The sequence below is a fragment of the Coturnix japonica genome, chromosome 4 (assembly GCF_001577835.2).
Source record: "Coturnix japonica isolate 7356 chromosome 4, Coturnix japonica 2.1, whole genome shotgun sequence".
NCBI classification, from domain to species: Eukaryota; Metazoa; Chordata; class Aves; order Galliformes; family Phasianidae; genus Coturnix; species Coturnix japonica.
In genome coordinates this window covers 28689744-28704870 of record NC_029519.1, presented here as the reverse complement: position 1 = coordinate 28704870, position 15127 = coordinate 28689744, and the positions used below count along the sequence as shown (strand labels likewise).

Genomic DNA, 15127 nt, shown 5'->3' with positions numbered 1-15127 from the left:
AGGATTTCAATTATTTGAGGAATTTTTTTTCCCTAGAGTCATTTCTGCTGGACTTATCCTGTACTGCATTTGCTCCCTTGAATAGTCTCTAGCAAGTATGATATTTAACAAAAATGTTAACCGTCTTGACTAACATGCTAAAGTTAGAAATGCAGTGGCAAAGTTTTAATATTCATTAGTCTGTTTTCTTTTGGTTATCCTGAAAATAGTGTCTGTATGCACTATTGGCAGCTCCAAGGATTACAGTGAACAGGTGAGGCATTATCTTTCCAGGAAATACCAGCTTGATATCTGGAAGCAGATGTGGTTTTGCCCAACTCAGTTTGGGTCCACCTTCTAACTTAACAGAACATGTAAGTAGCTGACAGATGATGACATAGCTAGAGAGCTCAAATTGTATTCTGACTATACTGCCAGCTAGCAAACAGAAATCTTTCACTTCTCCAATGGTGGTCTTAAAATGGTCACCTTTTAGACCAAGAAAAAGCATTAAAAGTTTACGATTAGAAAATTAAATCATCTGTCTTCATAGATGTTAGCACACGGCTATGTGTACTGAAACATACTGAAGCAGCTGATGTATTTGCTATCTGGTATTTAGAATGCTTCTCGGGGAAGAGATTATTTAAATCTCAATGACATGTGCATCTTAAATGGAGAATACATAAATCTGTATCTAATTTGACCTTTGATGTTAGGTCCAGAGCAGAGATAGAGCTTTAATTGATGTGTAATTGTTTCCTTCCAGAGATTGATTTTCACTCACTTTGCACTCAAGCATGGCTCCATGAATGCAGTTTTTCAAGGGCTAAGAACTTTTTCTCCAGCTCCTGATGCTCTATCAGTTTCTTTTACAGTGAAATAAGTTATTTCAAACTTTCATCACTTAGTTCCTTGGAGAGAAAAGGAGGGGAAGGAAAAGAAGAAAAGGGAAGGAGTGTTCAGATATTAATTTTTCGCTTGCTCTCAGTCCTGCTATCTCCCTTCAGTCTTTCCTGATCTGAGAGTGAACCATCTGTTCCTCTCACCTTCCAATTTTTCCAAGCAGTTGGTCCAGTTTTTATAAAGCAGTGATTTTACTCTCAATATAATGATGTCTCCTCTGCAACTTTCATGGCTAAAGATGCTCAGATAACACCCAAATTTTATTGTTGATCGAGACAGTTCTTTGTGTATGTTATTGCAAACTCTGTACCATACAGCAAATATTTTTTGTCATGCTGACTTAAGGTTATGTTCAACTCCTGGTTTGGATCACATCACTTAGAAAGTAGAAAATCACTTTTAAATTTACCATTAGAGTGCATGGAAGAAAAAGAGATTTAAATCCAAGGCAGCTGTTTTAGCACCGTTAGTATGTAGGAGCAACAACAGAGAGATCAGATTTGTGAAAGTAAAAAATCTTTTCATTCCAATCACATGAATGGCAGATGGGCTGTTTGGGTTAGCTGAACTAAATCCTGTGGGAGTGTGGGAAGCTGAGCTGTGTTGTAGATGTGCTGTGTCTTTTGGGGGAAGTAATCAGGCATCTGCAATCACAGAGGATCCCCTGTCTTTGAGATCAGGGCAATTCTACCATGAAAAGAGGGGAATAGCATGTTTATGCCTACAGAGAGGGTGCACAGACCTGCTACAGTAAAAAGTTTCTTTCCCATTGCTGCCTGCAAGAACTTCCTCTAAAGGAAGATGATCTGTGAAAGGTATTACTCAAGTTCTGAATGCTATGGCTTTCACTCAACAAAAGCAAGGAGACCAATGTAAAATTAGCTTTCTTGATCAAACATGGCAATCTCAACATGAAGATTTAGCCCCTTGTTCACTTATCTTCAATTAAAAATAATTAAAAGTAATAATAATAATAATAACAGAAGTCCTCTTAGGTTGTGACAGTGTCATTATATCTACCTATTCTGTGTGAGATTTATGTCCTGGAGATTTAGTACATGCAAAAAGCCATAAGCAATCAGCAGCCAATATTTAAATATTTAGTCCTGCAAATATTCAATGAGGTTACTTTGTCACTAGGAACACAAAGTGAATTTGTCTAGATAAATTATTTGGCAAGCTCCACTTTTTAAAAAAGCGGTCATTTTGAGCTGTATAAAGTGATACTCAGACATATCTCATTGAATGGATTATTATGCCAGTCAGCACTGTGTGTTGCCAGGAGTATAGATTATACATGTAGATAACAGACAGAATGACTGACTGACTGACTGACCATCCAGCCAATCAACTTTACGTGCCTCAGTTTCAAGGAAGAAAAATTACTGGCAAGTTAAAAACTCCTGGATAAGGATAACGAGGTTTAAAATAAAAAGGATGGTACTACCTCTAACAATAGCATTGTGAATGGAGACATTGTCATTCTCAATGGAGATCTTCTTGACTCAAATTGAATAACAGTGCTGTTTTTCTTCATTAAGACCATTAAAATCTGTAAGGCTATGGTATCTGGATAGACAAAAAGATTTTAAAAAGCAATGAGGAGAGACTAATGCTCATTGCTGCATACTTACTTGATGAACCCAATTAAGTAAAAGTTTGTGCTAATTTGAGCTCTGAAAAATCTGAGCAGAACAGCATCGCCTTTGCTATTGCATTGGTTCAGAAAACAAAACCACATTTTTTTTTCTCAGTATCATCATATAAATATTAATTCTGTCTAGAGAGCAAAATGATTTTTACTATTGTAGCTGGAGATAAATGCTATTTGTACATAACATCAGAAGATGAAAATTCACCAAGATTCATTCTCTGTGCCTAACTGTGCTGTCTCAATGGAATGTCTCTGGGAATATTGCAGTTTTCTATTGTTTTTTGGAAGAACTAATATTAGCATGAAATGTGGTAAGAATTATTTAAGAACCTAATTGCATGCTCTCTATCTGGCATTTGAATTTTGCATCTTCAGAATTAATCTTTTCAGCATGCTTTATTTAGTTTCCGTTAATACCCTGTAATTTAATAATTGTAGTGGGAGGCTGAGAAGAATATGGAACAAGGAAAAATTTGCATATTTCTTTGATACATTTGGTTGCGATAGGCTCTGACCTTTTGACTGTTCTTAAATAGCAGTTTTACTAAAGCTGGTGTGAACACTGCATGCAGTGCATGGAGGGGTTGGACAGGGACACTGTAAAATCTTTTTTTCTACTCATTTGTCATAGGACTAAAGGAAGTGTGAATCAGTCGACCAAAGATCTGCAAAGCTGTGTTAACTATGTAATTCTTGATTAAATCTTTCAATGTAGAAATCAGCCTGAGAAAAAGAAAATTTAAACTAAGTCTAACTGTGAAAGCAGAAAAAGATTGCTTTCTCTGTTGCCCTATGACTATAGTGAAAGCACATCTGAAAAAAATTGTCTGAGACTTCATGTTTGAGTTTTTGCCTATTAAAACATATTACTGCAGGCCTCTGTTTTTTGCACTTGTAACCTAAGTAAAAAAATGGCATACTAGAAAGAAATCTTCTGGAAAGATTGGCTAATGGCTATGTAAACAGCAAATGCTTGCCGCAGATGGGCATTAGGAGGTTTTATTTCAAAGATTCAGTGATTACTGTGAACAGCATAGAGCTCTGAAATATGGCAGCAAGACATCTCTTTTGGATGAGGCAAAGTCTTTGGAACTAGAAGCTTTGGGACTGTTGACTCAGGGCTTAAGCAGAGAGAAAGCTGCAACAGCTAAGAGACATAGCTGTGCTGCTTCACTCTTCTGCAGGCATTTAGTGTGATGTGAATGAGAGGAACCCCAAATTTGCCTGTAAGCAAGGGAGTGTCTACAAGGCACCATTATGGGGACATACACTTGGTGGAACAGGATTAGGTCAGAGACTGCTTAAGCAAACTGGACATAAATCAGCGTGTGGGTCTGGATGGAACCCATTTTGACAGAAAACTGTAGTGCTGTTTTTCCAAAATTCATACACACTGGTAAAATAATAAGTCATTACAGGACAAAAGGTGTTTCTGTTGCCTACAATATGCTGGCTTTTATCTAATGAGAAATTTTTTGCATCTAGATATAAATATATATTGAATTGAATTATTGAAAAATAGGTGTTGGCAAAATAGAAAAAAAATGCATTATGGTATGTGTTATCTCTAAAATTCTTGTCTTAGTGTCTTTATTTCAGCACTTTTGTTTCATCACCTGACTAATCCTGATGGAAAATGTTGAAATGTTGAGGGACATAGTTTAGTGATAACTAGTGGTGATGGGTGGATGGTTGGACCGGGTGACCGTGTGGGTCTTTTCCAACCTTGGTGATTCTGTGATTTTTGAGAACATTATAAGCTTTGTTGAGTTATTGACGTTTGACTAAAGATTGAATAAGGATTATTTACAAGATAGAGATATCAGCATTAAGAACTTCCCTGATATGTGGGTATGTTTGTATGTTTCAGGTATGATTTATAAGGACATGATCTAATATTCTGTTGTATAATTTTGTTAGCTTTTCAAACTTCAAGAAATGCCTGCTTCAACTGCTGCAGTAGAAAGAAATTGTTCTGCAGCAAAAATACTTGGACAGATTGCAGAAGTCTGTTAAATATTAATTTAATTAAGGCTGAATATTCAACTAAGATTAATAGCAATGATATATAAAAATACTTTCATGAATTTATTTAAGAAGAGATGTAATTAAATCTATCAAAACTTATAACTAATACTTTAGATAATAAGTGAAGCTTATAATTATTTAATTGTGTATATAAGGATAATGTAGGTACAAACATGAAAAGATTCTATATATGCTTATATATATGTATGTGTGTATGCATATGCAGATGTTGCATGCACAGATATATATTTAAAAATATGAATACAAATATATATATATACATATATATGAAGATAACTGAGGAATTGGAAAATAAACTGTTCTTAGGCAGACTCTTCTTAGGTGGGAATATGGATTCTCATCTGTCAGAGTATCTACAAATGGAAAACTTATTCACTGCACAAGCATTTGCCCTGCCCATGCAGTTTAACACATCAGCAAGTGCATTGTGCTCTGCTGAGAGGCTGCCATGGTTTACACTGAGGGACAGCACTGAAACCATTAGTGGGTTTGTGCTCAATCCTATCTCTGTTACAGTTCGTGTTGAAATGCTCCTGTGCTGACAGGTCACCACTGGCAAGCTGCTATGAGCCTGATGCTGTGGTTTTAAATACTGAGGAAAGGCTCTGTTACGTTTGGTGGGCTTATTAAAAATACCTGCTCTATTTTATGCTGGATTAATCAAATGAAGGTTTGGGTACCTATTCAATCTAATCTCAGATGTGTTATCAAGATTAGCTCAGGATTTTCTTACTGTTCTTTTGCTGGTGAGATCAGTTGCTGTGACCAAAGTTAATCAGCATTTCAAGACTCCAGACACACATATGTAGAGATGAATCATTTTCTGTCCCACTTCTGTTGTTACAATTATGTGATGGAAAGGAGAATGCACCAAAATGCCCTTGCAAATGAGCACTCTACCCACCTAGCAAGAAAGGAACCAGGCTTAGATTCAGAGTATGTAGCTTGGCTTCGAGTCTATGCATGAGAAAGCTTACTGTAAGACCAGAATTGAATTATCTCTATGTTCAGAAGTTAGTTACCCTTAAATTCATCTCTGCAATGTCTAATTTCATTTTCAGATTTTTGCGTAGTTTATCTTACCTAATGAAGAATGTTGCCACAGCAGATTATGCTTCTCGGAGAGGAAGTCATCTTTACTGGCTTTAAAATAGCTTTCTTCAAAACAGTTCTGGGCAGATAGACATGAGTGGAATAACAAACAAGACTCTTAGCTTTAAATCCAAATTAGAAAGCTTTATGCTAGTGTGAGTGTATCAGGATTGCATTGTCAGAGAAGGGCAAAATGCTAACAGCATGAGAAAGTTTTTAAATTTTGAATATTTAATTCATAATAAATGAAAGGTAGAATAAATAAAAAAGTCATTCTTTTTCATGATTTTAGGCTGTAAGTTGTCAGTACATCCAAGCTCATTATAGTATGGCTTATTCTTAAAATACAAGCTACTTTGTATTGCAGCACAATTTCAGTTGCTTTGTTTCAGGCTGCTGTTTTTGTATCAGGATAACCACATTAGGAGTAATTCCACCTTTCCATGACCTGGGTCACCCAAATGTGTCTAAGATGCCAGCTGGAACCCATGAAGCCACCACAAAGGTGGAGGTTTCTTTTAAATGGTGGCCATCCTCAGCAGATATAACTGCTTGCTACAGGTGCTGTGTTTGATTCCATGAAGCCTGGAAGCTGATAGAGTCCTGCAGTTATAACTGTGGGAGCCAAAATGCTCTCCAGATTCTTCTGTCGCTTCTCCCAGCTGGGAGATGCTGTGGTAGAATCTTTTCTAAATGCCTCTCCTCCTTGGCACAGCACAGTGACCCAAATGTCAGGGTCCCCATGCTTTTCTGTGCATCCCACACTCTGATGTTCCTACCTTGAAGTGGTCCCTTTTGAAACTTAGGATCTCCTAGCTGCTTCCTCTTGAAATCTCAGCTCTTCATCAGTCTTACGTTTTGGAGATTTACACTAGATAAATTTCTTCTTGGAAAAGGGCTATTGAATTCAGAAACACATACACAGAGCTCACTCAGCATTCCCAAATGAGGTCAACTATCTCTGACATGTTAACTAGATGATTTAGAGGCAACAGAACAATTAATTTTATGCTGGAAACCATAAAGATGGATGATCTCTGGAGAAAAATCTGAGGAGTTTTACTTCAGCTTGTTTTTGAGGAATAGCTTGTACAAGAAGAATATGTATTTGTATTCATTAAATTACATATAATAATAATATTACAGGGAATGTATTCCAATAGTAATGTATATATGTAATTATACGTATACAGCATCATACAGTAGAAAATGTGAGCAATAGCACTTTCAGGACTCATAAGAAAACCAAAGATCATGCCTGCCCATCCTTCTACCAGTGTTTATTAGTCCCACAGCAATAAGACCACCTTTTATTGGCAAGTGAAGCTATCTCTATTGGCATCTGAGAAGCTTAAATACTAACCAGTCTGTTGCATTTTCTTCTCTCCTTAATATGCAGAGGATTACCCTTGTGAAGGACTACATAAATAGAAAATGTGATGGCTTTAGCTGCCCTAAGCTTGTCTTCTTTTCCTGGCAACAGTTTTAAGCATTACTGTTGCATCCATGTTATCTGTGAATTCCCTTGTGTAAATCCCATTAAGGTTAATAGAATTTTAGTTTAACTACTTAATAAATTTCAAAGAGGATTAACTTTTGAGAAATATTTAACCATCCATAATGCACAGAACACAATCCCTTACCAGCATGAATATATGGTAGCTGATACAGAGAAGCTCTAATAGAGACATGATGAAGCAGTTTCTTATTTTATATGTAGAGAAAAGTTTGTACATTGGCTATGTTTCAAAAACATTTGTGTCTTTTACTGTTTGTTTCTTTTGTTACTTCTACTCCTTTAGAAATGACATTCTCCAAGCTTATGTCCTTCTAGATTTGAAATAATAACACATGATTTGAGACACCAGTAGTTCCATGCTGTTGTATCATAATGCAATCTTGTTGTAAAGGAGCCACTGGGCCCTTTCAGGGAATTAGACAGTAAGAGAGCTGCTATGCAACTGCATGTGTTTTAAGAGGATCTTGTGACATTACATTACACATTATACTGTATGCATGTATAAAAACTGCATATAGCAGTGATTATACACTGTATAAGCCACACTTTGTAAATTTGAAATGGGCTTATAGTATTAAGTACAGATTTCCTTTAAAGTGAGTGTGTTTGTCCCTTGGGAGCTTTCAGAGACTCAGTTACCTCCAGTTTCCTTTCTCCAAATGCTGTTATATTGGATTTTCCAATTTAAAAAGACGTGCTTAGATAGATAAACCTGTTTTGTTGGAGACAGCCACAATCCTGAATATTTTGTCATTGGTGCTGCCCTGAAGGCAAGGCAAGGATACTCAACCATGGGCCAGCATCCCTTCCTCTGACCTTTTGTAGAGGAATGGCATTCCTGGTGAGCGAGAGACAGCCCACTCCTCCCAGCCCTCCCTATAAAACTGCAAATATAGCCACCAAACGTAGAAAAAAATGTCCCAGGTTTTCTAATGCTTACCTCTCTCTCTGCTGGAGTTCTTTGTTTTTCATGTTGTTGCAGTCCCTCTGTACCTCCTGCTTTTTATTTGAGTAGGGAAGTCTGCCTCTGTGTAACTGTAAGTTGCAAACCAGGGTGTGAAGCAGCAGAATATTTGATTAATAGTTACACTCAGGAGACTGACCAAAAATTTCATTACAGGTTTCCATATTTCTTATCTCCTAGAGAATTCCATATCCAATAACAATATAACTCTTTTCTTTACATGCCAGCCCTGTAACTCTGCGTGTGATCTGAAAGTCAAGCTGTTGTCTTTGCTTTTAATGAATTTTCTTCAACAGAAATCTACTTTACAAGATTGCTGCTAACTTCAGCCTGCATAAAACTGTTTTTACAGCTCTATTACTTCTGGAAAAAGCTGAAGTGAAAATAGAAAGATGTAAGAAAAGAAGAAGAAAACAAAAATTGTTCTTTTTGTAATCAAAATAGTTACAGTCTTAAGTCCTTAGAGAGGCACAAGTGGTTGAAAAATAAAATGTCATGTCTTCACAGTCTTTTTTAATTGCTATAACTTCTAATAACTAGCAACAGTAAACTGATGCAGTAGCATCCATCTGGACAGACAAGGTGACTTATGCGCCTCTAAAACTGAAAGGTAACTTAAGTATAGTTCATTCAAACTAAAACTAGTTTCCTAGGGCCCATAGGAGAAAAGTCACTCAAGATTTCAGCCTATAGCCTCACTTTCACAGAAGGATGGAAACTGTCCGTTTTCCCTTTACTTTTCAGTGCACAAGGTCATGCTTGATTTTACCTTTGATTTTAGCAGGTTTTGGTAGCTGGCTTTGCAAAAGCTGATTATCTGTATTTGTGATACTACCTAAGAGTGCTCTTTCTTCAGCATCATTTGTAGTTTTCCATCTTACCTCTGTGACTAAATCTTGCAGTTCTCAGAGTTGTTGCCAGCTTCGTGACAAAGTCATGCAATTCTGTCTTTAGTCAGTTCAAGGCATATTTGTTTAGTGGGAATTAGGCTGCCGTGCCTCTGATGCTGATGGGTGTAACATTTATATTTGCTGCTGTACTTTTGATATTTAGAGATACGCATTCTTTTTTTCCTGCAGTTTTTAGACATTAGTAGATAACAGTTGCAAAATTGTTGCATACTATTCTATCTTTCAAGATGAAAAAAGCTAACTCAAACAACCAAGGTAAGTTCACTAACACATTTGCAAAGTGTGTTTGAAATGTTTATGAAAAGCCATGAACAGTTGCAGAGATGAGCAAATCAAAAGCTCTTCAGCTAAATGATCTGTTTTAGGCTGGCCCACAGAAGTCAGTACCTCATCACAACATGTCATTAAGATGTTGTAAAGTGGCTTCTTCTGCTTTACAATATACTTATACAGCAAGTTAATTTTTGGGTAGCACCAGATAACTATGGAGATCTGGCTTATAGCAGATTTTTACTTCTCTGCTTTATAGGTATCTTCAAGTGTCTTGAGGAGTAATTATGAGAATACTTTCTATGGTCAGGTTTTGTTGTAAACAAATTTAGCAGTCTGGTTTTGGGTTGTTTATTTTATGGGATATTCCTAATTTTGTTTTGTGTACTTCCACTACTCATTCTCACTTCTGGTGTCATCACAGTGCTGAGGCTTTAAGAAACCACATGTACTTTATCCAACAAGGAGAGTTTAGATGAGACAGTCTCCTTCATATGCAAAGAGACCAAATGTATCACATGCAGAAGAAGAAAATTTTTTAAATGAATTTAGATTGACTCTTCCTACTTGGACTGTTCTCTGAACAATCAAATGTCCATTTTTTTCTTTACTGAAGCAGAGAAGCTATAGCTTAAATATGTGTATTATATAAATCTTTATTTGGTAATGGATTTTATATAATTAGTCTATGGATATGGTCTATTTTCCACAGATCCTGCCAAGAGAGTTTCCATTCTGGAGCTTTCTGCTTATTTCTTACAGCTGCTTCTCCTTTTTATCCCTTCTGTTGTTATTCTCCTCCTGTCTCCTTGTTTTCACTACTGATGGAGGAGAGGCTTGGTTAGACTTTGAAATCGTAATATGTTCTTGGCAATTGTTGCTTTCTATACTCTTTGTAATTATTCTCCAGCAATTCCAATTTCATTTTCCAGTTGAAGACTTGCATTGTTCAATCTGAATGCTGAAGGTACAAATAGCCTTTTAACAGGGATCATAAGGAATGTGCTGGAGGTGGAGGCACAGCACGAGTAACATGCTGGCCAAAACAGCGATGGCTGTTTTGACTGGAGCAATGCAGGAAAGAATCCTTTTTAAAACAGATCTTCCTTTCCCACCTAGCCCCTAGCCTATTTCACAATGTCCTCCTCTTGGTAATCACACCCTGCAAGAGCACTGTCAGCAAAAGAGTGATTTGTGGGACTGTCTTGTTGACATAACTTTTTACAGTAGCGTGGTGCTAGATAATGCACAAAAAGTGGGGTATGTGTTTATGCTTGTCTGTATGCCTCTTTGCAATCATCTGAGGTATTAATAATATGTAGTTTTAAAAGAAAATAAGTTGTTTTATCTCTGTGGAAGTCATTTGCCTATCTGTTACTGAGATGGCATTAATCCTAGTCTTGTCAGAAGTGGGGGTTGGACTCAGTGATCTCTGGAGGTCCCTTCCAACCCCTATGATTCTGTGATTCTGTGAATCAGTCTTCCTCCCTGCAAAAAGAAGAATGGACATGGAGGCAGCAAAGTGCTGTTTTCTCACATGTGAAACTATTTGCAGAACAAAGTCCTTTGTTTGTTTGTTTGTCTGTCTGTGTGTTTGTGTTTGTTTTCTCTACTTTTGGAACATATTAGAAAGCATCCTGCTCTTGTTATTTCTTTTGAATAGTCTATTTTATGTAGAAAGTAATAGCCACATGGTAAACTCCTATTCATCAAAACAGTGCCAAATATGTGCCATTTTAAAGTTAATATATGCTATTTCATTTTACTTTAGAGCAAGCCAAAACACATACCAAAAACACAGCTCTCAGGGTGCTGGTCCTATTTTCAAATGAGTATTTACTGTGTGAAGCATTTTTCTGCAACAAGCCAGGTTGGTAAAGAGATGTTATACAAATGCAGTACAGATAGTAGTATTTGTCCTCTCCTTATGATGAACTTTCCTTTTAGTTGTAAAAACACATGTTTTGCTATTCTTGGCATGTCCCGTTTTGGCTAATGCAATCATACCTGACTCCATAGTGCTCCCTTAAGTTCTTGCATTTTAGGTGAGTATCTCCAGAGAACATTAAGATGACCATAGAGTGTCTTGCTTTGTGGAATCGGTGTGTCAGTACATAAGAATTTCTGTGTGAACTGTTAGATCCTTCTGTAGGTATCATTGTCTGGTGCATGTTTGGCCCCATTTTTCTTTTTTGATGGGTGCCAGGAAATCTAATTTTATTGTGTGCTGGTGATGTTTTTCTTTCTTGACCTGGTTAGGATGAGGAGCATAAGTTGGGTGGGGCAGTGAGTGACCTATCTGGTGCCTGATTTAGTGTTTGACAATTCTGATGTGGCAGGGGAGTTAGAACTGGATAGTCACTGAGGTCTCTTCCAATGATGCTATGATGTCTTAAACTAGCTCTCACAGACCTCTTCTTCACAGCAAAACATGGCCCGTTTCAGGGCAGAAAAATATAAAAGAGGAAGATTCCTGGAGTTATAGGACCATGTGGTAATTATCTTCCTTTCCAGTATTTTGCTTCATAAGATTTTAAACAATGTTCTTTACCTTTTTGTGAGGTTAGTGTTTTAAATATCTGAAACGTCTTCTTGTTCAAAAAATGCAACATTTTACTGAGAAACTGTGTTAGCAATTCTTCAAACAAGTTTAAAAATTGTGTATTACAGCAAGGCCAAAACTTGAACAAAATGGAAAACACTTCTTTATATTGCCTGCAAAGTTACTGACTGAGGAGTTCCAGTAACTGGAAAATGAAAGTAGGAAATAAATATAGTAATAACATGTCTTTCTTGGACACACTTGAACACTGAGTTTGTCTTACGAATATGGCCTGGATCTATGAACAGGGGGAAGTCAAGTCAATCCAGTTAATGATTTGTTTATTTAGAATGAGAGTTTCATCTCCATGAAACAAGATGAAAAATTATTCTAAGTTTTTGTTGGTGTTGGTATTCATTGTTTTGAAGTTGAAATATTGGCCTTGGTTAACAAACTTCTAAGGGCTTTTTGTTGTTGTTTGTTTTTAATTGCAGTATTTCCTCGTCGAAAATCAAAAAGGCCTGATTTTGAAGTGTCAGCTGCATTAGTGACTTCTTCAATGAGAGAGCAGAATGAAACACACCTCTCTGATTAGAATTGATGGTATTTCTACATGAAAAGGTGGTGAAGTCTTAAGAGATCAAGCTCCAGAGTTGACACATTCTCTCACAGGGAAAGAATATTGCATCTGACAACAAGCAGGACACAGAGCTCCTTCACGTTGAAGATGTCCTCAACTAAAACATAATAAATGTGAAAATCAAGCATGTTGCATAATTTTTTACCAGTTTACACTTGATAGGGTGAATTAGTGTGCAGTGTGCACAGTGAATTCAAATATTAAAGCATCATGACTTAGACAACTGAAAATAAAAATGTAAAATTGTACCAACTGGTAATCTTTACAGAACATTATATTGTTGCTTTTTTAATAGGCTATTTGTCTTTCAAATTTATAAGGGATGGGGCTTTATACTATCCATCTTTCAGTAACAGGAGAGGCAGCTTGTTTGCTAAGAAGTCAGGAAGTATTTCAGAATTTGGGGCCTAAAAAAACAATTTCATGTCTGATTTTTCTCAGTGGATGCAGTAGTACATTTGTTCTTGACACTGTCATAAATCTGTTGTGTAATGTGGAGAGAAGAATCAAGGAGGAAAGGTAGTGCTTGTTTCTTTTGCCCTGTAAGCACAGCCAACAATTGATGCAAGAAACTCATTATTATTTTCATAGAGGTTTTTTTCTCCATTGCCTCACAGACACACCAGCAGCTTGTTCAGCATGCAGCCCGCCTGGAGGTGAGAAGCAATGGCGACCTCTAAAACAGACATGCTGCTCCAGGAGAAGTGTTTAACCACTGCCAGCTGACTCCATTTAGGAGTTTAGCTGTCCATCACCAACTGTTCCTGCCTCTTCAGCCCAAACATGGTGCTGAAACATCCGGCAGAAGGAAAGTAATCAATTATAATTTCTGAAATTGAAATGACCAGCTAGGTTATCAGGTAACCACCCTCCTACTTCATGTAGTCTGAAGGCATAGGCATGTTGCATATGCACAACTCTTGCTATAGCTTTGTGGGTGGCTTGGAGGCAGTGAAAAACTTGGATAAGAGAAAATCCAGCACTTGCTGATACTTCTGTATGGATTCTTTTGGCTTTCTCTCAGTGGAAATAGTAGGGTGACTGGAAAGATTCATCTTTTCTGCTTCTTTATGTCTTGAACGTAAATGTAAGAGATACTAATATTCTGAGTAGATGCTACTGCATCACTCTGGCCCCAACCATCTCCTATATGGAAGGTACCTTTGCCTGCTCCTGGCTTTGGAAAGATGTATATATTTGCTTTTCTATTATTTCTACTTTTATTTTCTATTATTAAGTAGATTGTTCTATTATTTGTATTACATTTCTATTATTTTCTAAAAATTCCTGTGCTTTGTTCTTGACTTTGTGGATAACTTTCCAGTAGTGAGCACAAAAAGTAAAGTAGCTTTTATTACCTGAGTGGTAATGTGCATTCTGTCTGGGCAGAGGGTGCACATCCAAGATCCGTTACCACTGCTAAGCATAGGGATGTGGGTCACCAATGGTTCCTCCATTCTTTTAGTAGCCCATATCACCTAAACATAAGGTTGTATCAATGACTGAACTCCCTTTTGCATTTGCCTTAGCCAGCTGCATTCCACAGCAGCCCGGTCACCTGTCTAGTGTCAATCTATATTCATATCTGCTATGATTACATCGGCATTTGGTACAAAGGTGACATCCAGGTTATGCTTGAATGCACTGCCTTCCTGCTCCTTCCACCCTGGGGCTACTAGCCTGACAGTGCAACTGTTCCTTCAGCTGCTTGAGAGAGCAGCAGCCCCATACCTCTGTATTGCCCTGTGGTACTGTGGGGTTAATGCCCCCTGGGACCTCACATCTTGCCCCAGTGATTGCTTAGCAGCACAGGAACTCATACTATCAACACATATGGGAAGATGTTTTCCTATTAATCTCATAGTTGTTTTGCTATTTCTTAGTATAGACTTCTTTATTTTTAGGGGAATTAACTTGTTGCAATATGTCTGCAAAAGACAGTGTAAGGTCAATGAAAAGAAGCCTTCGCTTTCCAATAGTCAGTTTCTATATATAAATTGGCACTTGATGCTCATCAAAGAACAAGAAATATTGGATATGCTCTAAATGTCCATTGCATTTTTGAGCCAACTACCTGATGGAAGTCATCACTTATATGTAAATGAACTGTCAATGACTTGCCTCCGTTGGCAACCGCTGGACTGTGAAGGGTACATCTTAATAAGAACCAAAGCTCTTCACAGACTTTGATTTACTGGAAATAAAATAGAAAAGTCCTCTGAGACTACAAAGGACACTTGTTTCAGATAAAATGTCTAGACAGTAGCAATATATTTGGGGCTTTTATTATAGCAAACCTGCAAATTAGAATAGAGTGCTGAGAAAGTTCCTATGACCCAGCTGAGTTCAAAAACACTGCTTCAGACTGATCCTTGAAACACACTCAAATTAAGTTCATGAGGCTTCAAAAAGGGAAAGAAAGGATGTGCAAGGTCAGTGTTCAGGTTTGCTAGAACTCCAGAACTGACCAAATTTTACATTCTTTCTGACAAGGAGGGATTTGCAATGTAGCTGTGATTAGAATCAGTTAAAGAAAACAAAGATCATGCATTGTGTTTTGCAACATTCTGCTTCTCAGTACAGCTGTGAGTGATGTTTTCC

The 15127-nt window shown here is 37.2% G+C and overlaps 1 protein-coding gene across 4 annotated transcripts in view; it reads left to right on the top strand.

Moving 5' to 3' along the window:
- IQCM (IQ motif containing M) overlaps window positions 1-13888 on the top strand; it is a 130828-nt gene extending 116940 nt beyond the window's left edge. For all 4 annotated transcript variants that reach the window (XM_015861182.2, XM_015861183.2, XM_015861181.2 and 1 more), the window contains one exon: window positions 12381-13888. In XM_015861182.2, the coding sequence (XP_015716668.1) occupies window positions 12381-12481 (101 nt within the window). In that variant the 3' untranslated portion in view covers window positions 12482-13888. The remainder of the gene's footprint in view (window positions 1-12380) is intronic.
- Window positions 13889-15127: the final 1239 nt, after the last annotated feature.